General features: G+C 35.4%; 1 protein-coding gene across 5 annotated transcripts in view; it reads right to left on the bottom strand.

Moving 5' to 3' along the window:
• The window catches only part of LOC107561169 (myelin regulatory factor-like), a 38,877-nt gene extending 18,358 nt beyond the window's left edge, over positions 1-20,519 (bottom strand). For 4 of the 5 annotated variants that reach the window (XM_016245539.1, XM_016245542.1, XM_016245540.1 and 1 more), the window contains exon 1: positions 20,016-20,519. In XM_016245539.1, the coding sequence (XP_016101025.1) occupies positions 20,016-20,064 (49 nt within the window). In that variant the 5' untranslated portion in view covers positions 20,065-20,519. Of the gene's footprint in view, positions 1-9,040; positions 9,117-20,015 lie in introns of those variants that run through there. The other variant, XM_016245541.1, reaches the window with a different exon arrangement.
• Positions 20,520-26,534: the final 6,015 nt, after the last annotated feature.

The following is a 26,534-nucleotide window of genomic DNA, read 5'->3' on the forward strand; positions in this document are numbered from 1 at the left end:
AAGATAGTCTTCCTTCAGAAATACAGTGATATAAAAACACCTGCGCCTCGTTTTGATTTTTAAATGTGCAGTACGTGCTCATGTTTATTCAACAAAGCCTTTTGGAAAATCGGTCAGTTTTGATATTGTGGCGAGCGCCACAAATAAATAAATGTATGGGAAACACATACCACAGCACAACCACCTAAGCCCAACTTCAGTCAAATCATCACCTTAACTTTAACTATGTTTGTAGCTGGCGCCATAGCCAGACTGATAAACAAACACAGACCGGAAGTTAACTTAGGGCCAGACGCGTGCGCCCGATGAAAGTCTATATAAAGCTTGAAGCATCAGAATTGGCATCGGTATCGGCCGATCACCATGTCAAGAAATCGGTACTCAGTATCGGCTGCAAGCCCTGATCGGAACATCCCTAATATATATATATATAAATAAAAAAACTGAAAATACAAATAAAAAGTTATTATTTTATTTAGGTGTAAATGTAAATAAAATGCTGTATATTTTGTAGGCATGGGTCACGATTTTCAAATATTCGATTAGTTGATTTAATTATAGAATATCGAATAGGTTGTGCGATTATTGTCTTAAAGGGGTCATATGATGCTTTTTTTAAAGATCATTATTTGGTGTATTTGGTGTAACAGAATATGTTGACATGCTTTAATGTAAAAAAAACACATTATTTTTCAAATACTGTACATTATTGTAGGTCCTCTATGCCCCGCCTCTCTCAAACGCTTCGTTTTCTACAAAGTCCCTCCTTCCGACAAGCGCAGTCTGCTCTGTTTGGCCAGCTGACCAAGTGCATTGTGATTGGCCGAACACCGCAAGCACTCGTCGGAAATGTAACACCCCTTACCATAATCGCGAGCTTCATCTTTCAAAATAAATGTAAAGACAGAGCCCAAAAGGGGAACAGAGTCACGTGACAAACACAGTGATGAAGCTGGTATGTGTTTGTGATGTGACCCCCTCTCTCTCTCTATCTCTCTCGCGCTCTCTCTCTCGCTCTCTCTATCTCTCTCGCACACGCACGCACACACACACACACACACACACACGATGTGCAAAACTCCGCATATGAACAGTCAATAGCAAATACTTAAATTAATAACAAAACAGTAGCTGATTCAGAAGCGCCAGATTGTCATAGCAAAGTCAGAATGACCTCCTCTCCTAGGTTCACGAAACGGTCGTCCATAAAATGCATTGCTGTTCTGTTGTAAGTGATCTTAAAGATTCCTAAATGCATCTACTTCCGGAAGGCCAAATAAAGTGCTTTCGCTTTCGCCTAGAAACACAGCGTCTCCCTGACATGCTGCTTCAACACTAACTGCAGTTACTGAAACCACGCCTTCTTTCTTTGCGTGCACATTTGGGCGGCATTATGCAAATATTTCCACATAGTGAGGTAGATATGTGGGGGCGTGTTAGAACGAGCCGTTTCAGGGGGGCGTGGCAGAGTCTTAACTTTGATAAAGAATATCTCTTTGGTTTCGAGACTTTAGTCTTTGCAACTTCAGGGATCTTATCTATGCACAATCAGCTTGTAACACTCCAAAGAGAAAGGAAAACTTGAAATCGCATCATATGACCCCTTTAAAAAATTTCCACGTTTTCCGTGTGATGTGGTGGTGATGCATTCATGTAAGCAGAATAATAAGCCAATAACCCACCTAAAAACTGTCAAAGACAACAGAAGAACACATTGTCTCACGCGCACACTGTAGACTTGCGTGGCATAAAAAAAAAAGACTTGCGTAGCATATAACGTATGCATATAATATAATTACAGTAACTTGGGACGATGTCAAATAAGAGTTCTGTGCGAACTACAAACACCCCCGACTGGGTTAGAGGTATGGCTGAATCCGTATTCAGAAAGGCACGGAAAACAAATAATGCGCTCTACGGAGCCACTAAAGGGACATGGTTAGCCGCTTACTAACAGTAGCCTGTTACATTACAGTACATAACATTTCACTTACCACTAGGGATGCACCGATATGAAAATTTTGGCCGATACCGATAACCGATTACTCTGTATTTTTGAACAAGTATTGCCGAGTGCTGCTCCGTACGTGTGATTGCGAATCTCGAAAGTGAAAGCAAAAAACAAGCGCGTGTTCAAAAGCGATTTTATATACAGTATAATTACCTAACGATATAATTGCGACATAAGATACTGAAGTATATTTTTCCTCCCATCTCATATCTGTTCCCTTTCGGGGTTCTATTTTTTTAAATGGAAATGTCCTAGCCTTATGAGCAGTTCATTTATGCTATTTGACAGACTGTTATGTTAATAAGTGCCATCATTCGGTTGTGTTTATTATATTAATATGTTTCAGCAAGTTACAATCATTAGGCTATATGGCTTGAGTTAAGATAGCCTATCTTCTGAATTAAACAGTTTATCATACAGATTCAGGGCTCTACGCTTACTTTTCTTTTTAGGAGCACGTTCAAAATTTTAGGAGCACCTTCTAATCAATAATCCAAAATTTTTTCAAAAAGTAGCCTTCCCATTACAAGGTGATATTTGACTTCTCTAACTTTATTAAAAGTAGGCCTATGTCATCTTTTGTCAAATTCTTAAAAAATTCTAATTCTATTCTAGACGGCACCATTTACAGAAAGCCAACACAATCCTGACTCACAAAATATCCCAAAACAGTTTCCAACAACTTGTCATTGTGGTCAATTAACAGTTTTGACACCTGATCCACCTGTGAAACGTCATGGAGCATTTCTGTGGATGTGAGTTTACTCAGACTGATCCATTTATAAGCCGGTATAAGCCTGTCAGTGTATATTTACACCAGGTATAAACCAAGAGTCAAACCAATCACTTCCCATAAGCTATTTGAGTGATCGCAACTGTGCTTTTTCATGAGTATAAAAATTAACAAAAAATTTTCTGTAAAAAAAATCAGTGATGAAACTTCTGCTCTGCGGGGAAAAACCAGCACTGATGTAATGTTTGGAGGTGCAGCGGCTGGGCTCTCTGCTCGGACAGTTTTATGAGTGTGCCAGCAGGGCAGTGAGAAACAGAGAAGGATGATTTTACTAAATAAGATCCAGATGTTTCCATCCTCCTGCGTTAAATCTGCCAGGCCAGCGCTGATAACGGCTGCAAGATTGACTGACGGGAACGAGAGTGGGGGAGCAGAGGAGGAGAGAGAGTGAGAGAGCAATGTTGTTGGACAGAAAAAGAGAAGGTGATTTTAACAAACAGAGGAGAAACACATGCTTTGTACTGTTTTGTAAAATGTTTTTGGTTGTTTTTTTAACACTTATGTACTCATGCTCTGTGAAGCTCATATTCACATGTGTTGTCACCTGCAACACTGTGAAATAATTGTTTTATCTGATCACATTTATGAACCATTTTTCCCTGTTCAGTATTGTCGAATGTGTCGACAAGAGTTGATATTTGTTCAATGTAGAGATTAATATGCTTGTTTTAAAACTTTTAAGCACCACTAAATCAACTCCTAATGCCACAGTTAAACTCATCTAAACTCGTTGAACAATTCAAAGCTTATTTAAACACAACCAAACAAACACAAACCAGCGTTACACAACTAAACAGAACTCAGTCAAAATGCACAATCAAAAGTGTATGAAGTTGATAGATCTAGCTCTACAATCAATTGATATTAATATTAATGAACTTATCGATTCCGATTATTTTCGATTCCCAGTTTCGATTCCAATGTGATTAAATAATGATATCAAACATTTATCTTGTGTCTCTTTTTTGCAAACCATTTATTGGAGGTGAATACCATGAACAAAAATCAACAGGCTACATAAAAACTGGACTCTTTAAGAGCTGTTTGTGTGCAAAATAGAACAGCATGATTCTGGATTAGGCATGGGACGGTATGATAACCTTAAGTAAAAATATCACGGTTTCACGGTATTGTCGTTACAGCTCTAAAATGTGTTATTTTTTAAATGACTGGGTAAAAAAAAAACTTTTTTCTGCTGAACACAATATATTTAGTTTTTGAGCAACATACAGAATATTAGGAACAGTAGAATTTTTTCTTTTTTTTTCTTTGATTTGTTTCCTAAAAAGAAGAAAAATAAAGACTGACATCTTTATTTAACCTAAATCTGTAATGAGTTATTTAATTTTAGTCATATAATTCATATACATATCATTTAGTTATATAATTACATATACATAATTTGATTTAATAATAACCCAATTTGAAGCAAAAGCAGAATGTTCTGACTAGCTTTGTGAAATTATACTACATGCCTGAACGAAGCAAACAGCAGAAGCTCTGAATGAGACGCAGATTCTCTCTCTGACAGCAGGAGGCGCTCATGGAACAGCAGATATGGCATTTCCTTGGTTACCGCTGTAAACAAAGCAGCACTGCGCTGAAACACTGCTATAATATGAACTATACAGAGACGAGATCAAAAGAAAATACCACGTAAACTTTTCTGAAGACTGTCAGAAACACATTCATATAAACCCCCAAAGCAATATTGAGGATTTTCTTCCAATAGTTTGTGCATCATGAACAGTGAGTGATCTGCCTGCTACAGTATTTTTCTCTGTGCGTCCGTCTTCAACGTCTCTGGCCTGTGTTAATGGGCGTTTACAGACTTCATATTTTCACATAAATGACATTTTGGAAAACGATTGCAATGCAACACAGTTTGTGAAAGTCCAGAACAGAGACGAGTTGCTTGCAAGAAGACAAAAAATGGCTGGTTTGCCGATCGTGTAACCTCCAGGGGAAGCTCCTTAAGTTCGGCCGTCCTACACACACGTGACTGACCGCTCGCTCGCACCAACAGGAGGAGGAGCGTCGTGTTACTCTCTACACTGCACTCAACCTGAGAGATTCCTACACTTTCAGTCTTTGAGGAGACATGAAAAACAGCGCATACCGCAGGAACGGTATAACGGAAAATATTAGTGGTTTTGAAACCGTGAAATTTTCGAATCGCAGTATACCTTGAAACCGGTAATCGGCCCATGCCTATTCTGGATAAATATAGTTTTTTTTTCCCCCAATGGAAGTTGTGGTTCTCTCATGATTCTGAAGAAATCACATTAGACAACTAAACAAAATCACATGTAATTTATGAATTAATGATTAAATGACTAACTCAAGATGTACTTGTTTCATTACTGGATGAATCCGTGTTCTTGAACGAATCTCTTGTATGATTCAAAGACAAATACATTTTAACAGTCCATTTTCACCACCCACTGGCGTAACAATGTAATCTATAAATCTTCATTTGAAGTGTCAAATTACTTTCAAAAGGTGATTTACTTTATTTTAATTGCTACCATACACATCAGAGTTTATATCAGAACTATAAACTTTTATCCCAGTACTTCTGTGATTTGAATGTTTGTAACAGAAATAATGATACTGTGTGGCTGAAAGACTGTGAAGCCGTTTCATTCATGACAGACAGCTGCTCTCTTTAAGTCAATGGCAGCGCAAACGCAGATTTAAATGTTCAAATCACACTGGTGTGATCGTACGCTGCACGGATGAACCAAGATTACAACACAAAGGTTGAGGAATGAAACAGACGAATCATTGTAATTTAGGAACAGAATCATGTTGGTGTTTGAATCGTGTTCGCGATCTTTAACGATCTATTAAATTAAAGTGCTTTGTCATGTTGGTGATGACACCTCTCTTGCAACATGTTTAGCTGCCTATCACAGATATACTTAGCTTTTTTGCTTTCTGATCGCAAACTTTGGAACGCTTAGATTAGCGAGCAAGGTCCTGGCAGATTGATAGGTGCGGTCCTCACAGATGAAGAAAAAAAAAGCGCATAGGAATCGATAGGCGGAATCGATAGGCGGAATCTAAATTTTAATTTGACAACAACTATCCGATTCCTGATCTTAAATATTCGATTCTGGAATCGGAATCGATTTTCGATTCCCAACCCTAGATTTTACAGTAATTTTATCACAGTTAAACACATCAAGTAAAGTTTATCACACTGTGACTGGACTTTTTGAAAGAGCTTTAGATTTGTTTCCTGTTCATCATTGGCTATCAAGAAGATTTTGTATGAAGAACTGATGATTCTGAACTAAAGCATTTGGCATCACCGAGGGGCCAAACTAAAACCACTCCCTTGAGAGCTCATTAATCACAGTCAACAATATACCACACATCCCGTCCTCCGTCTCCATTTATATCTCTCTTTACCTCCCTGTGTACTCTACACATACATATATGCCCTGTTCTCTACATCTCTGCCTGTGAAACTGATCATTGTATGTGAGATCGTATGTATGTTAATCATTAAGCTCTAATTCACACCAGAGTAAAGTATGATAGAGCGAAGTCCATTATATTATCAAATGGTAAACACTATCCAGAATGCCCTGGGTTCCTTTGAAATACCAAAACACACATACATCATCATTGTGATCAATACAGCATTCATTTGAGTATCCACACAGTTACAGAGGAAAACATTCACACGATCATTGACCTGATGAGAGAACTATAAAATCAGACAAAACTTTGATAGATATTGTCACCAGGCTCAAGAGAATCTAAAAATGAAAATAAGTTTCTACTAGACAATTTACTGATTTTCTAATTTTTAAGTTTCAGTTTAGTTTAGCTGTTTGATTTTGTCACTTTTTATTTTTAAATGTCTATACAGTTTTTATTCATTTTTAAGTAAAAACTAAATAAAAACAAGAAAAATTTTACTGAAAATTTGCCAAAATTAAAATAAGTAGAAGTTTTTTTAATATTTTATTTTATTTTAGTTAATGTTTATTTCAAGTAATTACTTTTTATGGTTTTAGTTTTAAAACTATAATAACCCTGATTTCAACTGTTCAATCATGATGTCAATCAATGTGTATGCCAAAACCAGTGGTGTAAAGTAACAAAGTAATATTACTTCGTTACAGTATTTATTAAGCATTTTTTGGGGGAGAATCTGTACTTTACATTTCTGTCAACTTTGACTTTTGCTCCACTACATTTCCTAATTAAAATGTATACTTTTACTCTGATTCATTTCCACGAAGCATATTCGTTACCTACTACTAAATTAAGCTGGAAGAACACAGAATGCAAGAAAGCAGGTTTGACGAATCAGTCTCGCTTGCGAGTTAGACACCTAAAAAAACACCTTTGCTTATTTACAAACAAGTGCTTGCACAACCGCGGATGATTTCATTTTCCACTCAAGCAGAGGCTGGGGTGTGTGACATACAGTATATCATCTGCGATAATATGGTAAGTGTTGTTTTGATGTGTGATCTGACATTATCAAGTATATCACAAAAAAACACAGAGAGTGCACGCATACACTACGTGATTAAGTCTATCAAAACGCATTTAGAATCATCAAAATTCAAGGCATTCTAAACTGTTGGCGGCAAAAATGCCTCTGTATGTCTTTTATATTTATATAATTTGATATAATCTATAATCACACAAATTGGTTGAATCTCAAAGACTCACTCATTAAAAGTGACTTGCTGCCACCTAGGCGGTTTTAATTTCACATTTCAACTATTCTGTCATGTTTAAATAATTTCAAATATCAGTATTCAACGTTTTGTTTAAAACAAAGCATTATTGATGCATTTGTAACTGCAGGTTAAATGCATTCATGTCCCCTCTGAGCTACATTGTGTAAATACATCTAAATGCCACGTCAGATGCAGATTCCAGAAATGTTTACTCATGTTGGAATAAAAGAGTACCGAATGAAGTGCCTCTTATGCCAACCCAAAGATACAAAATGGAAGAAAGAGTTAAAACTGAACACAACCTTGGTACTCAAACTGTCACGGTGCGTGCGGGGAGATGAAGCGAGGACTCAAGTGCAGGAGGAATGGTTATTTATTTTGATGACAATAAAATGAAACAAAAACAAACTCAAACCACCCCAAGGGGGAAAAACAGACAAGCAGGCCTAAAGCTGCACCACATGCAGACACAAAACACACACACAATGAGAAATGACGGATCAGCACAGGATGACAGACACCAGGAGAATAAATAAGAAACCAAAGAGGAGGCTAACGAGGGAGACACAGGTGGAGCAACTTAAACTATAACGAGGTAACAAGATGGGAGGGGCAAGACAATAGAGAGGAGAGAGCACATGGCAACAGACAAACACAACACAAGCCATGTGCTCACAGAACAGTGGAGAGGTGGCCCTCCAGGGTACACCCGCTGAAGACTGTGACACAAACTGTGTATAAACATTTTTTATATTTATTTGCTCCTTTTCCATTTTGCATTTACTTGTACTTTTTCTTTTTAATACTTGTATGTATGTTTAATATTTAAAAAATACTTTTCATACTTAAGTACAATAAATATCACATACTTTACAACTTGTACTCAAGTAATATTCTAAACGCTGATTCAACTTCTACCAAAGTCATTTTCTGGAAAGATATCTTTACTTTTACTTAAGTGTGGCTTTCAGGTACTTCATGCACCACTGGCCAAAACCCAACATGATGTTGCTATCGAGCTGCTAAGGTGTTCTGAGTGTTTTTAACATTGATATGCTGTTGCTAGGGTGTTGTGAGTGGTTGCTAGGTAGCTGCTTACTACCTTAAAAGATCCCACCCCCAAGTCTCTAAGATATAAAATGGTTTGGGTTCCTCCTTTAATCTTTCATTGCATTTGCAAGTCAAATCAATTAGAAAAGTAACAGCAGAGTAATTTTGAGAATCATTCTTTTAGTGCAAGTAATGCTGGATGAGTTACATGCTAAAGCTGAACAATTAATGTTAGGAGTTTGTTTATGTAGCAAACACCACTAATAATCTTATCCATATCAATACACTATATTATGAAAATATTACATTGGTTTCCATGTGTTCACTTAGAAATATACACATTCATTAACTATCATGCACACACGTATATATTGAACAAATGCATGAGGTCTGGCAATGTGAAAGGTAAATAGCAATAATCAATAAGAAAAGGCAATAAAAATGATTCTTTACAAGAAAAAGAAAGAGAGACTGTACCTGCTCGAAGCCACAGCATTTTGTTTTAGGATGGAAACAAAACTGAAGATGTGTGATTATGACCCAGTACGTCTCTCATATCCTTCTAAACAACATACACCTTTCTGTCTAGGTCCAGGGTTACGTGAATGTGTGTGTTGTAATGCAGGATTAGGTCTCAGTCATGAGACAGAGCTGTACCAGGCCACCACACACAGTTCTAGTCGCCCACCAGCACTGAACGCACCGGCCGACCTGAGCAGCTTACCTACCCTCCACAAACACGAGAGAGGGAATGATAGAGTGCTAAAGAGCAATGAATACTGTCAGCAGAGGAAGGAAACATGTAAAAGTCGGGTAACAATGAGGAATTCAAGGAATGACACATTTTCAGAGGAGTGTAATATAGTAACAGTCCCACATGCTTCACCACTGCTAATATCTGAAGTGAAGTGAAGTGACATGTAGCCAAGTATGGTGACCCATACTCGGAATTTGTGCTCTGCATTTAACCCATCCAAGTGCACACACAGTAGTGAACACACACACACACACACAGTTGGGGTTTCGGTGCCTTGCTCAAGGGTCTCACCTCAGTCGCGGTACTGAGGGTGGACTCTCTAACCATTAGGCCACAACTGCCCCTCAGATTAGAGCCTGTAGCCGGTGAAGGCGTTTCCATCCACAAACACAGACGTACATCGTCTGCAGATATAAGGCATTTCATTGCACTTTAACAAGTAATCTGAACGGCCTATATATGTGCAATATTTTAACCGAGCCCTCACTAACTGAGTTTAACACCACAGTTATGTTACAATGCATCTCATTCTTGTTTCTGTTGCGGTGCGTCATGGGGCACGAGGTCCGGAGCACTGTATGACTGATGTATCCGTTCAATTTAACTTTACTCCAAATATATGAACTTACCTGTTTTAAATACTTTTATATTTAACGTGTTCGTTTATGTCCAATATTTAGTGTTAAACTGCTGGTCTTTAAAATAAATCTACTTTTGATTTTCACCGTTGACGGCAGACATTTTATACTGACAACAGGACGCGCGGTCCTAATAGCGATGTATGACTGTTGTATCCGAATGTATATAAACTAGCGGTTTTAAATATTTTTATATTTAACATGTTAGTTTATCAGTATGTTTGAAAGTATTTTATTTTGATTTTTGGGGCTTTCATAGGCTCTCTCGCGCGGTTTAAAACACCAAATAGTAATGAAATAGCCTATGACAAGTACAGACAGTATAACAATATAAGTATAACAATATAGTACAGACAGTATAACAGTATAACAATACGCCCAACAATACTACACACATTTATAGTATATAGAACCAGGCCCGTAACCAGTTATGAGGCCACGAGGTCCAGACCTCTGTATATTTTTCATGTTCAAAAATAAAATTTGTTCTTTAAATTACTAATTTGCTGTTAAACTCCTCATATGAATGCCTGCTTGACATGCATAATTCAGTTTAGACAGTTTGCAAGAATGTTTAGCTTCCCTGGTATGAAAATGATCGCTGCGAGACGCTGGTGGAGTGAACGAGGTTTGGAAAGCAATCAAAAAAGCCCATGGACAGGTTTTTGCTGATGGGATACGACATTTGGTAAGGGAAACTCAAAAAATTATCATGATATTATCTGTCATAAACGTTATCAACGCTGTCAAAAACAGTAGCATTTAACACTAGTACACACAGATCTGTAGAACAAGTAGGTTACAGAATGAAATGAAATACACAAAAAAATTTATGTCATTCAGTATAGTTACATTTTCACAAATCATGCTATAAACTTTCATAAGAGCACTAGACAAAGTTATTGTAGTTATGTATTGTTGCAATAAACAACTGATATATCCACCCTTAAATATAGTAAAGTATTAACAAATTTTGATGCAATAAATAGGGTATAATTTAAAAATAATCATCCCTCCAAAACAGAGAAAAAATCTTTCATAAACATCTACATGTCTGTCTCCTTTAAAGTCTTTATAGTGTATATAATGAGTTGTATTTGTAGGGGTTTGTAACACAATTCTTTAAAATTTTCACAAATCATTTTCATTAATTGAAATAAAATTAAAATCAAATAAAATAGAAACTTTAGATGAAAAAATTAGGGATGCACGATATATCGGCCACCATAACGGTATCGGCCGATAAATGCTCATTTTTTCTGTTATCGGTATCGCCAAAAAACTAACTGATATTACTAAAATTAGTTTAAGTTACTAAAACTAAACTGAAATAAATATAAATTAAAACTAAGTAGAAATATTAAAAAAACAAAAACTAATTAAAAAATGACAAAAATCAATCAAAAAATAAATAAATAACACTGCACACAAATCAAGAGTTCCAATAAAAGGAATGACTTGGGAATCGGATCATGGTCACCTGAAATGTGGAAAGTGTGTAATTTTTGGTTTGTTGTAATGGAACTGGCATGCGAATGTTACAGGCCTGGCTGCTCAAACACAATGCATTCCAGTGACAGCAATACACTGTTACATGAAAGAGACCACGCGCAACGGCCAAACTATTCTCTCCATCAAACATTATCCCCAGGAACCATCTGTACCTGCACACACTGTACCTGAGTGATCCATGACTTACTGACATCAAGCTAAATGTGACCTAACCTGCCCAAATCCTCTCACAAAAGTCACCAAGTGCAGTAGCGTGTTTAGGCACCACGCAAACAACGCAATTGCGTGGGGCCCTGTGATATGGAACATGATTTCTACCGAGGGGGAAGCCCTATGATAAGCCCATTTACTGTAAATATAATTTCCCAATTTTACATTCTTTTCAGGAGAAAAAAAGCTCCTGTGAAGTAAAACGAGAGCTAACAGGCATCGGGTTGGGTGGTGTAGGGATGAGTTTCGGTGTTATGGAGCTCACAGGTTGCGGTCCAAAACATCAACTCGTACACTGACGTTTCAACCAATCAGCTCCTTAAATCACAGTGCCTGTGTGCTGAATGTGTGCTGCCGTACAAGAACCCATACATGTGTTTTTCTGCTTGTGCATGTTGGCATGTGTGTGTGTTTGTATGACCTGTGCCCTGCCCTTATCTCACCCCACCCACAGCATGTATGAGAGTGTGTGTGCATCCATCTGTGTGCGTCTGTCTGTTATCTCTCTTCCTCGCCCTGTCTGCACACTGTCACACTAATGGAGTCGGAATGAGGCAGCGATAGTGAAAAAGAGACGCAAGAGAGAAAGAAACATTACTCGCACCTCATTCTGATTTTTAATAGTCTTGTAGGTATTCCAGGAATGATGCAGTGCATTAGAGAGAGGGGCATGCAGACCCTCTATAAGCAGCTTATGGCTAGACTCAATCGGGCTAAAACGCTTTCTGAGCACTCTTATGTCACAGGGGGTTTCTGTGCTAGTTATCTTTAGGTAAATATCTGAAAACTATCCACTCCATGCCTCTCAGAAACCAAGGAATAGAAGTTAGTAACTGTTTCCCAGAATTCCTTTCAACACCCTCAATCATTGAGCCTTCCTTGCGAATAAAGAAAACACAGAAAGCATTCATCAAGGCTGTTTGTTTACTCTGAGAATGTGTGTCCATTCCTCTCAAATGTATTCGCCAAATTGACACAAGTGAGGTGTCGCAATTTATTACTAATCATTGGTTATAGCTTTTTATTAATATTTTGAAGTTGTTTTTGCTTTTATATTTTCCATATTCTTTTCAATTTTAGATTTAGTAAGATTTAGTTTTTTTGACATTGACATTTTTTATATGTCTATAGTTTATTTATGTCTATATATTAATTTTTATTTCCGTTTTAGTTTATTATTTTAGTACTTCAAGTTAAACTAAAAGAAAATGAGAAATTATGCTAATTCATAGTGATCGACCGATATTGATTTTTTTTTTTATAACCGATACCGATACCAATTATTTGCATGTTTATGTGCCCGATAACCGATATGCAGAACCGATATTTATTTACTGTTATAAAGTAAATAAATGACTGAGTGAAGTAAGAACATACTTCACTTTGGTTTTTCCTCTTTTCAGTCATCTTTTTTTTTTTAAGTGTTGTAAATTAGCAGTCTTTCATGTTAAATTTAATCTTCATATTACAACAATAAAAAACAAAAGCATCAACAGCAACAACACTAATATTAACAATAAGCAAAATAAATGTAGAATGTCTAATGTTTTTAAATGGAGAAAATAAAGGACAGGAGTCGTATCAACTTCATTTTAAACATCAGTTTTACTAGGTTTATAAGCTGTTTAATAGCTACAGAGTCAAGAATAATTCACTGGATAATGTTAATTCATGTTATAATGTTAATGTTCTCTGGGATATTGGAATATAACAAACAAAACATTGTATTTTATTGCATATCTCAACTGGAATGTTATATCAGAATTATTAATAATGTTTTTGTCCTAGATTATGAAATGCCTGCTGACAGCGCGGTTTATCTATGCAATTACACAGAACTATACTCAAACTGCGATCGCTCGCAGAGATAAAAAATAATGTATTTCCATAGAGTTGTATTTATTTAGATGTTTATTAGCGAAATAATGGTTATATACAGGGGTGCACATACGTTTTTCAGCCTGGTTCTCATAAGAGAACCTGGAGATTTGATTTGGTCCTCACATTGCACATAGTGTGACCCATTAAATTACTATAACTATAAAACAATAAATAAGTAATAGTGATAATATTATTGCACTTTATTTTGTTCGTTTTTTTATTATATAATAAACTAAATAATAAAGTGTGATAATACTATTAAAGGGAGTATTAAATACAAATACAATTATTTTATAGTAAACTTAAAAATAAAATGCTAATATTTACTTATTTTTTTTGTCAATTTTCATAATTTTCAACCTTAAATCAGCAGGCTTTTATTTTGGCGAGTTGTCGGCAAGTAAGTAGTATATGTGCTTCCGGGTGTAGCGCTGCCGAAGAGCGTCAGTGAATGAAATGTCACAGTTTTGCATTGTGCTTTGAAAACGGCAGCGGGCAGCCTAGATTTATGCTTTTGAATAGAAATCTTATACAGTACAGTTTGTTGATCTAAAATGGTATTGTGCATTAACAGCTGACAACCATGTACGCAAATGCGCTGTCAGAACTTATTTATACAGCACATTTTTTATTTTGGTCACGCATGCGGACCACTTATGTGCATCCCTGGTTATATAGCAAATGTTAATACAATTTAGGGTGTTTTAAACAAGTGAATCTTGTTAAAAGTTACATGCGGTGAATGCCAAGCTGCATAAACTACATATCAGGCATTTATGTAATGCATCTAATTTGTGCATAAATGGCTGTTATGTTAAATAAAGTTTACTAACTACAACAAATCAAACCTGCACCATGTCGTTGTTGTCTTGTTTCCCCTCAGACGCGCTGCAATGGCAATCCTGCGCGCAATTCTCAAAACACCCACAAGAGGGCGGCGTTTATCGATGAATCCGATATTACAAAACCGATAACCGATTATGGTAAAATGCTTAAATATCGGGAAGATTATCGGTAAATCGATATATCGGTCGATCTCTACTAATTAACTGCAATAAGTTTCCCCCCCTAAATATTCTTTTATTATATTTCAAGTAAAATTTACTAAATTTTAATGGTTAAAATCAGCTCCGAAGATGAAAACAATTTATATATATAATAATAATAATAATAAATAGTTTCTTCTAGACATCAATGAGATTAAATGGAGAGCAAATTGAGAATTTTGCTCAAGTCTCCTGCTTCTCAGATATTTCTTCTGGAGAAAAAGTCCCCATTAACCTCACATGTGTCTCCTCTGGATTTACAGAAGAGATCTACACAGTATCGAACAGTATCGAACTGTGCTCAGATTTGCCAAAACACCAGAGTCTCAGTCAAAAGTCAGAGACTCTCAGAGATATAATCTCAAACATTTCTCATCGGATCCTTTAAATGTATGACAACCAGTATGTGTCTTTTTCTATTCTTCCTTGTCGGAGAAACACCCAAGTTGACTTTTGAATGAAACAAGTTTTGACAGAGCGACCTCTGAGCAATTAAATTTTCCTCTAAGGGTCAAATGAATCCTACAGACAAACAGCTCAATCTGCCTCTTCTTTTGTGCTTTGTGTTGCTGTACTCCAGTCCACAATGGATGTTCATTTAAGATACCCTCCCCGCATAACACACACACAAACACAAACAAACAGAGCACAAACACACAGAGCATTCATTGGGAATCATGGATGTGGAGCACAATTAAACACTGCAACCAGCCATCAATTCAATTGCACAAATACACATAGGGAGAGTCAAAAAGTAGAAAACGACAACAGAATCGTAATGAATCACAATCAGGATCTACTGCTTGATTCACAAGTGTTCTCAAAAACACAAACAAGCCATAAACAGACACCTGAATTTTTATATTTATTTGCAAAAAATAAGTGTGTCCACACCACAATTATTCCAGATTTCACATCACATGCTAACGGATACTGGCGTATGAGAACATTTCTAGCGTGTCTCTGTGGAAAAGGTTGTCAGATCATCTCTAGGGCAGAGGCAGTAGGGTTTCGGCCGGGACCAGAGGCGCACCGTCTGCCTCACTCCCCAACTGAAGAATGTAAACATGTGAAATTCTCGTTAAAGAGCATCGCTTGATGGCCGTGAACTCCAGAGCCCAATGAAGGCAACAGTGTTTACAGTGAAATGCTGTCATATAAACAAACTGTTACACCTGTTCTGAGAAAACACATTCACGACTAATGATGTGCCACAAATTATGGTTGGAATATCCCACCAAAATAAATAGTTTGTCTTAGAACCTGCCATAAACAACCATGGCTTTTATCTGCCAAGAATGACAGAGAAAGGAATAGGACCACTTTGAGAGGACAGTAAAGTTAATACAGTGGGGTGAGCCATCTTTCTGAAGAAAAGAAAGATGACATGAGAAAAGAGAAAAGAAAAAGAAGCAGAAGGCAAATAAAATCAACATTTTGCAGTAATGTAACCACAAGTAGGCTAATGCTTAAAAGGGTGAATCACATATCCAGGTCACATTTAACCCCTAAAATCAAAAGGAAAAAGTATTTACATGTGAAAATAAATTCTTTGTTTTAGGACCATTATGGTTTTTAATTGTTTTCAAGACAATTAAGGACATTTTCTCTCCAAATGTCATTACCACAATGCATCTATATATATTCTCATTATTCTCAATAGCGATTTTAGTTACTGCATTTGTTTTATTGTCATTACCGCAATGTATCTAAATATTTTTTTATAATTCTCATTATTCTCAATAGGGATTGTAATTACAGTAATTTATTTTTTAAAATTTGTCAATTGTCTTTACCGCAATGCATCTCTAGACATTTGTTGTAATCAAGATTTTTTGTAATTGTCATTATTCTCATAGTGATTGTTATTACTGTAATTTAAAAAATACAAAAACAAACTGTAATTAAAAATACTTTGTCTTTTAAAAGACAAAGTATCGCTTTTTAATGATGTGCCACAAAAAAAGCGATAAGTATCGCTTTTTATTTCTCCTCTTTCCTACTACTTGTTTCCCTTCTGTTTCAGTTTTTTATAACCATTTCTTACGATGTGTCAGTAAGTTGTTGTTATTTTAGCATGTGTGTTTGGCTCAGTGTTATTTTTTTAGGATTACTGATAAACTAATGTAGTTTGATTTGTATTAGTTATCTATTTTAGTTTTAGTTACAGTTGTAGTAATGTTGTCATTTTATTAGCTTTTTTATTATGTCTATATAGGTTTTTTATTAAGTTTTATTTAATTTGAGTTATTTCAGTACTTCAACATACAAAATGGAAATGAAATAATATATATATATTGAATGTATTTATATATATGTACATGTATATGTGTGTGGTTATACATTACACACATGTAGTTGTTTTTTGGTGTTTGGCTTAGTGTTATGTTAGAATCATTATTATACTCATACCTTTTGTTCTTTTAATATTTTGAATTGTTTTTAGCTTTATTTTTTTGTTTTCATTTAAATGTTTAGTTTTGAAATGTTGTTGTACGCATTTGTAATTTTTATTTAAGTTCTTTTATTTTCTTAAATGTGTGTATGTATATATATATATATGTATATATATATTAATAGAGTTTTAGCTTTGGATAAAAGCGTCTGCTCAATGACTAAAAGTAAATTTTATTATGTCTATATAGGTTTTTTATTAAGTTTTATTTAATTTGAGTTATTTCAGTACTTCAACATACAAAATGGAAATGAAATAATATATATATATTGAATGTATTTATATATATGTACATGTATATGTGTGTGGTTATACATTACACACATGTAGTTGTTTTTTGGTGTTTGGCTTAGTGTTATGTTAGAATCATTATTATACTCATACCTTTTGTTCTTTTAATATTTTGAATTGTTTTTAGCTTTATTTTTTTGTTTTCATTTAAATGTTTAGTTTTGAAATGTTGTTGTACGCATTTGTAATTTTTATTTAATTTCTTTTATTTTCTTAAATGTGTGTATGTATATATATATATGTATATATATATTAATAGAGTTTTAGCTTTGGATAAAAGCGTCTGCTAAATGACTAGAAGTAAAGTAAAAGGCAAATACTACCATATTGTATTTTACAATTAAAATATAGTGCATTTTTCATTATGTTAATAACAATTAAATTTTTTTTATTTGCATTATCGTAATGAAAATTGTTTATAAAATGTATTAAATTGTCATTAAACAATGCAACAACAAAAAAATCTTCAAAATAAAATTATTTTTTTCTTTAGATTTTGACCAATGGCACAACACAGACAAATCAGAGCATATCACATGTGATTCATCTTATTATTTTCATTTTATTTTCCTTTTCCTTGCCCAACACCAGCTATCTATTCATTAATCCACCTCTCTCTTTAATTCTCCTATTCTCAATGTCTCTTAACCATTACAAACACACCATTTATCACATTCCTCCCTCCTTCCCAGTGTTTCTTCTCAAACCCCTCCTTCTCTCTCCTCTGGATTCAGTCCTTCGCTCCCTGCATCCGTACATCATACATGCGATCCCCTCCACCTTTCTGCCCTTCCCCAACATTCCTACACTGATTTCTGCCCGTCTGACCCTGCGATGGCTCATCGGTAGCCTTCTGTGTCTCTCTCTCCCCCAAAAAATCCAGCATGACAGATTCAATCCTGTTAAATCACACACCCATAATGTTTGACACAAAACTTTACCAGTAGACACATGGTGGTAAAATACATACCAACACATATTGGCAAAAAAATTTACGTCGTTCACTTCCACAATGAAAATTCTGTCATCATCTACTCACCCTCCACTTGCTCCAAACCTGTATGAGTTTCTTTCTTCTGTTGAACACAAAAAAATATTTTTTTGAAAAATGTCGGTAACCGAACAGTTGATAGGCAACATTGACTTCCATAGTATTTTTTTTTCCTACCATGGAAGTCAATGTTTCCCATCAACTGTTTGGACACCAATATCTTATTTTGTGTTCAACAGAAGAAAGAAACGCATACAGGTTTGGAGCAAATGGAGGGTGAGTATATTTGAGAAAGAAGGTGATAAATTTTCATTCTGGAAGTGAACTACTCCTTTAACTGGAATATGTATTGATACTGAGCTTTAACTGTAGGAAAGTATGTTATTGAGAAATAAGTGTAGAACATCATCAGTAACTAGAGGGGTTTTTCTGTATCTTTTCAGGTGACAATGTTATGATATTGTGCATGTAATGCATACCTAAACATACACAGTACATAATCAAATTTTAATTTCATCCCAGGCAAAAAGCAACAAAAAGTAGCAGCAAAGTACCAAAACAATACCAAGTTTTTGGACGTGCACCATGGTATCTTTTAAAGCAGTGTTGGGGGTAACGCATTACAAGTAACGAGAGTTACGTAATCAGATTACTTTTTTCAAGTAACTAGTAAAGTAACGCATTACTTTTTAATTTACAAGAGAATATCTGAGTTACTTTTTCAAATAAGTAACGCAAGTTACTTTTTCCCCAATTTATTGACTGACAGCTCTGCTGTCGCCATGCTGAGAGAAATCAGATGTTACTGTAGCTCTGAAATAAATATGAATATGCATTATCTCACTCACACAAAACACAGATTCAGTATTCCTCAAAATGAATAAAAATAATGCAACTCAGAATATGACGCAAACCTGCAATAATTAAAATGTTAAACAACACAAATATCCTTTATGTATTTAATCCTTTTCTATTTTGCTTCTGACCTTCGCTGATCCAGTTCAAGCGTACTAATAAACACAAATTACTCTAGTCTTTGTTTATTGCTGAAGTGTTGAAATGTCTTCTTCTGTATTCTACTGTACTTTCCCTTCAGCCTGAGGCGCATTCATTTCACTTCTGGTGTGAGAAGGCTTTTATATTTGCCAAAAATATAACTTTTTAAATTTAAAAACAAGCAAGCAAGCCCTGTCCAGATTTTTTAAAGTAACGCAACGCATTACTTTCCATAACAAGTAACCAAGTAACGTAATTAGTTACTTTTTTTATGGAGTAACGCAATATTGTAATGCATTACTTTTAAAAGTAACTTTCCCCAATTAAAGTAACGCAAAAGTAACGTAACGCATTACTTTCCATAAGTAACCAAGTAACATAATTGGTTACTTTTTTATGGAGTAACGCAATATTGTAATGCATTACTTTTAAAAGTAACTTTCCCCAACACTGTTTTTAAGTAGTGTGACCCTCGCATGCTTTTATCAGTGTAACCTAATGTAGTCAAGTTGACTCAGACATATAAAATCAGCCTTTTAGATCAGCTAAACACTTGAATATGGAAGCTGAACCATGGTATTACCATCTGATACATCACTGTAACGTTATTAGGGAAGAATCCAACAAACTATTCTTGAACTGTCACATCAACAGCTGATCAATGAACCGTCTTACCTTCGAAGAATCTCTGTAAGGCCTCCGTTTCATCGATCACGGCTTCCATTCTAGCGGCTCCCGCTTATAAACTCCATGAACGTTAACGGACGGAGCGGCGGGAGTCGCGTGCGCTTCAACCGCTCATCATCCCGTCCCGACGCACGATTATCTTTATATAAGTTACTAACACGACACTGAGCTCCCCGGAACGAATTCGGTATCAATATCTCCTCTGGATTATTAATTAATATAATAATAAAAAATAAAAAAAAACGGTTTCTTGCGTAAAACACAAATTCCTTTTCTGAGGAGATTTTACCTTTGAATGTCAGGTGGAGGCATATTCCAGTTTTCCCCGAGGATTTCGTTTATTTATAAGCACGATACATAACAGCAGATTTATTTCAAGCGAACGTGTCATTTGAAGTTAGATAAGATGTTTTATTCTGTTAAAATGAGCCTGTGAGCGGGTTTTGCGCGCATGGAGCTGCGCTCGAGCTCTACTTGCGCCGTGCGTGCGCGCTCAACGTCCTTCTCTCCGCGCTCGCGCGCTACTTGCGCCGTGCGTGCGCGCGCGCTCACTTGCGAGGAAAGACGTCAAAATGCCCCGCCCCCAACAAAACTAGTTTTAACAAGGATTTTCATTCCGGTTTAGCCGTGGCTATTTATTACGTATAAAAGTGACTTTTCAGGCCAACTAAAGAGACATAAAATTTAAGGTTTCCTGCAATACGAGACCCACAAGCACAGAAACCAGACCTAAACACCAGAGTTGGGTGTAATGTATTAATTATTAATTAGTAGCAGTAGTAGAAGTACTAAAGTTACTTTTACATTGAAAACGTAAGGGACTGCTCTGTAATTTAATCAGTTACTTTCTGATGTAGTATAGATGTTAGAACAATTAAATATAAAGCAATAGTGGATTTAACATCCAAGTTTAAAGGGGTCATATGACGCGATTTAAATTTTTCCTTTCTCTTTGGAGTGTTACAAGCTCTTGGTGCATAAAGAAGATCTGTAAAGTTGCAAATACTAAAGTCTCAAATCCAAAGAGATATTCTTTATAAAAGTTAAGAGTCAACCACGCCTACCTAAAACGGCTCGTTCTAACACGCCCCCACATGTCTATGTCACTGTGTGGGAAGATTTGCATAACGCCGCCCAAATGTTAACAAAACATAGTGTAGTATTGTTGTTGTCGCCGCCGCCATGTTGTGGAGACGCTGAGTGATTCATTATGAAAGCGAAACTACTTTGTTTGGTCTTCCAAAAGAGGACAATATCTGCTTTGTCATGCCTAGAGCTGATCTGTGCTGGTTGCTGAGGGAATACTACAACTTTGCGCTGTGGATCGCCAGATCGGCTTTCACCGTGGACGAAGCGGAGTCCAGCCCGGGGTCGTCACATGTGGTTGCCGCAGGCATCACAGTATGGGGAGGAGCGTAACATTTCCGTCACACGCTTGAGGTATTCGGCCAATCACAACGCACTGGATAGCTGACCAATCACAGCACACCTCGCTTTTTCAGACCGATGAGCTTTGTAAAAATCGACGCGTTTCAGAAAGGCGGGGCATAGAGGAGAAACAATAATGTACAGTATGTGGAAAATAATGTGTTTTTTGTACCTTAAACCGCATAAACCCATTTCATTACAGCAAATACACAAAATAATGTTCTTTTTAGCATATAATGTTAAAATGCGTTTAAAATCTGTTACCTTAAAATCTGTTATTTAAATACGTTGGTCAACAATTTACGCAATTGTATTTGTATTTGAAAGAATTAAAAGAGCAGTTCATGTCTATCCTTGTTTGTTAACTAAGGCTGATATGAGGTTTCAAAAACTAATTAGTAATAAGTAATACAATACCTTTTAGAGAAAGTAATTACAGTAACCTAATTAAACTGCTGAAGATGTAATAATTAATTACTTTTTTAGAGTAACTTATACCCACCACTACCGTAAACATAACTGACCATTTTTTTTATTGTAACGTTTCCAGTATGTGGGACAAATTTTAGCTTTGCATTGTTTTTGTGATTTTAGGTACATGTATTGCACTTGTATTGTGTTGTACCATGGTACACTTTGAACAATTGTTTTTTGAAGTTGTAAATATAACAAAGATTATATTTTACACTATAATATATTTTACATTATAAAATACAATAAATGTTTATATTTTACACACACAAAAAAAAGATATTCCCTGCTTTATACATCAAAATTTCACATTTAATTCAATGTTAGGCTGCTACACATTTCTTTGCAATTATTTGTGAAATTTACTAGCAATTTCTGAGTGAAAATTGTTTCACCACCATTTTTTTAGTTCATTTATCATTTACATTGTAGCATAGAGTGTAAATGATAAATGAACTAAACAAAAATACTGGTGAAAAAATTCATTCCGAAATTGCTAGTAAATTTCGCAAAGAAATGTGAATACCATGGTATTTGTATTTTTTAAGTGCGTGTAATCATTTAGTGTGGCATATTTCAAACTATTACCATCTGATAGACTCCGTGTATCATTCAATCATTCGTTTTTTTATTTAATATTGAAAGTAGAAAAATGAGAAAACAGCTCCTTTTTCGTTTTTTTCCTAAAAACGAAAAACGAGAATTCAGCTTAAATTTTAGTTTTTCGTGCATGGGTGGAAAAATTAATAAACAGCTTGAATATTCGATTTCTACACATATTTCTACTGATTGGTCAACCGAAGATCAAACCGTTCCGTCATCAGTTCTTCTGCAGTATCACGCAGCAGAATAATAGTCCTCCACTGCTGCAGTTGTATGGATTCTTAACGCATTTATTGCAACTACATTTCATCTTTTTTCATCAAACAAACAGGCTAATGAATAGCTCGACACAACTCGTACCGGGGCAGAGTCTAGACAGAGCTTTCTTCTGTGTAGATATAAATTATATTCTTTGCATCAGCTGGGCATGGCAGGGTATGATATGACAGCTGTCATAGCCTACTCACCGAGTAAGTCTGTTTGTTTAATTAAGAAATTAATTAATTTGTTTCAAAATAAATATTTTAAACACTAAGAAAGAAAGGAAAGAATAAGAAAAAGGGTCAGTTTTCTCCTTTTTCTACTTTCAATATTAAATCAAAAAACGAATGATCGAATGATACACGGATTTGATAGTACAGCTATTATTTTATTTTACATATTTTTGTCACATATTTTGTAACCTTCGCTTACAAAACTACATGGTATAATTGCGATTTTGTGTCATTTTGTATAATTTCATACAGTTTTTCATGATTCAGTCTTAAAAATATTGTAGCATCACATCGGTCGTGTTATTGGTTGAGGGATTGTGAATGAATGAGGTGTAACGCCATCATTTATCACTGCATGAGCTGAGTGATCTGTTTCTCTCGTCTCTTTATCCGCGACCTCTTTACAAACAATGACCCTGTGTCCATCCGACCCCCCTCCCAATCAAATGCAGTTTTGTTGTTTTTACTCACAGCTGGAGCATCTTTCTCTCTCTCTCTCGCTCTTTCTCTCGCTCTCCTTTTTCCTCTGTTTGACCTGAACAACACGTCCGTTCTTCCCACGACACACTGTGTGGATTGTTTGGGAGGATGCAGGCGAGAAAAAGAGAGCTTGAGGCTGCAGAGACAAAGAAACATCTGGCTGTGTTAATGCACTTCATCTAAATGTGAGCGTAGCTGTGTGGCTGCACACATGTGACCATCCACAATGAATGTGTGTGTGTGTGTGTGTGAAGTTACAGCATGTCTTACTCCAGCTGTATATGGCTATTGTTGACTAAAGTCATTGAGACCATGTCATTCAATAAAGCTAATCTATAACCAAATGATGACAGACACTGTGGTTTGTAGCAATTTAGACCTTGCGCTGTGCTTTTTTACTGCTGAAATAAGACCCCAACCCATTACCCTCTAAAACATTTTCAGATTATATTTCACAAAAAAAACTTTGAATTTCCTCTCTCTCTCTCTCTCTCTCTCTCTCTCAGCAAGTGTGTCTACATTCTGACTAATGTGTCTTATCATCCATTCCAGTAAATTATGAAGTGTGTGTGTGTTACATGCGTACAGTAAATGTGCATGTTTTTATTTGTGTGTGTGTGTGATTACTGGTTGCAGATATTTTTAAAACCAAATGTTTCCATGTGTACATTATTAAGAATTTTATTTTTTGTTGCATGTATCAAACAAGGCAAATCTGAGAATTAATTTATGAACATTTTCAATTTAATAGAAAAAAAAACAAAAACAGGATAATTTGTAAGGATTAGCCTTTTAAATTCATTTTAAAACTTCCAAACAAAGTTTTTGTCATGCCAATATTCAAAGGCTGTCTTCACAAACTTTGTTTTTCTAGTTAGAAATTACAGAAAAAACTATTTACTTTTAATTTCAGTTCATATTAATTTTATATGAAATTTGATTTGCAATTCTGCATCCTGTTTGCTACCTCAATTAATCTTCATAATAATTGATTTATAATTTACTTGATACCATATGAGCCTGATTAATTGGCATATTCATATGCACATAAAGTATTCGATCACTTATACTGATTAAAACATTCTCCAACCTGGAGCCATGCAGTGCCTTTTGAAATCATTTAAAACATACAAATAAACAAAACTGTGGAAAATTGGAACATGACATTCATGTTTAGAATATTTTTTTTATTTTCTATTTGGCAGTGTAACATTAATAAATCTAAAGAGTACAAAAAAGAAACTTTTACTGTTACCGAGCCAATTTAATCCCAACAAACGTATACACCAGAATCCAAAATGTTTGATGATTTTGATTTCAAGACTTTCTCGAATTTCTTACACTTTTATAGCTTCGCTTTCTTGTTATATTTAAGTATTGTTATTCTGTATAATATATTATTAATGCATTTTGTGTTGTATTTGCCTAGCAAAACGTCTATTTAAATATTGTATTGCATTCTGGTCACTCCCGTTCACTAGGGGGCGCAAGAGTCCTTCGACCGGCCGAACCGGGCAGTGTTGCCAAGTCCGTGGTTTTCCCGCAGAATTGTGATTCTTTAACACCACGAAACTCGAAACGCGATTGGGCTGGTTTTGTTGAGAAACCTGGCAACCCTGAGGGACCGAATCAAGATGGCGATTGGACAGGCAGGTAACCCGCGTCGTTGCCATAGATACTGATTTTATCAGCGAAAATAAACGTAGTTTTAATGATAATATACTGAAATCTGTATGTTTCTCTATTATGTATTCAGCGCTTGGAAATATTTCACCGTTATTTATGTGTTTTAATAGCGTTATTCGACGTTCCTGTGCTGTATGGAAAAGCGGAATGTTATTTTTTAATACGAAACTCTATGAAAGAGCAAGATATATTATGTTATTTCATTCACTTCAAGCCCTTGCGCAACATATTTCCTGTGTTTTTCCTCTCTCTCTCTCTCTCTCTCTCTCTCTCTCTCTCTCTCAGCAAGTGTGTCTACATTCTGACTAATGTGTCTTATCATCCATTCCAGTAAATTATGAAGTGTGTGTGTGTGTGTGTTACATGCGTACAGTAAATGTGCATGTTTTTATTTGTGTGTGTGTGTGATTACTGGTTGCAGATATTTTTAAAACCAAATGTTTCCATGTGTACATTATTAAGAATTTTATTTTTTGTTGCATGTATCAAACAAGGCAAATCTGAGAATTAATTTATGAACATTTTCAATTTAATAGAAAAAAAAACAAAAACAGGATAATTTGTAAGGATTAGCCTTTTAAATTCATTTTAAAACTTCCAAACAAAGTTTTTGTCATGCCAATATTCAAAGGCTGTCTTCACAAACTTTGTTTTTCTAGTTAGAAATTACAGAAAAAACTATTTACTTTTAATTTCAGTTCATATTAATTTTATATGAAATTTGATTTGCAATTCTGCATCCTGTTTGCTACCTCAATTAATCTTCATAATAATTGATTTATAATTTACTTGATACCATATGAGCCTGATTAATTGGCATATTCATATGCACATAAAGTATTCGATCACTTATACTGATTAAAACATTCTCCAACCTGGAGCCATGCAGTGCCTTTTGAAATCATTTAAAACATACAAATAAACAAAACTGTGGAAAATTGGAACATGACATTCATGTTTAGAATATTTTTTTTATTTTCTATTTGGCAGTGTAACATTAATAAATCTAAAGAGTACAAAAAAGAAACTTTTACTGTTACCGAGCCAATTTAATCCCAACAAACGTATACACCAGAATCCAAAATGTTTGATGATTTTGATTTCAAGACTTTCTCGAATTTCTTACACTTTTATAGCTTCGCTTTCTTGTTATATTTAAGTATTGTTATTCTGTATAATATATTATTAATGCATTTTGTGTTGTATTTGCCTAGCAAAACGTCTATTTAAATATTGTATTGCATTCTGGTCACTCCCGTTCACTAGGGGGCGCAAGAGTCCTTCGACCGGCCGAACCGGGCAGTGTTGCCAAGTCCGTGGTTTTCCCGCAGAATTGTGATTCTTT

This window comes from Sinocyclocheilus grahami, unplaced genomic scaffold, assembly GCF_001515645.1.
Source record: "Sinocyclocheilus grahami isolate Dianchi unplaced genomic scaffold, SAMN03320097.WGS_v1.1 scaffold759.1, whole genome shotgun sequence".
In the NCBI taxonomy this organism is placed as follows: Eukaryota; Metazoa; Chordata; class Actinopteri; order Cypriniformes; family Cyprinidae; genus Sinocyclocheilus; species Sinocyclocheilus grahami.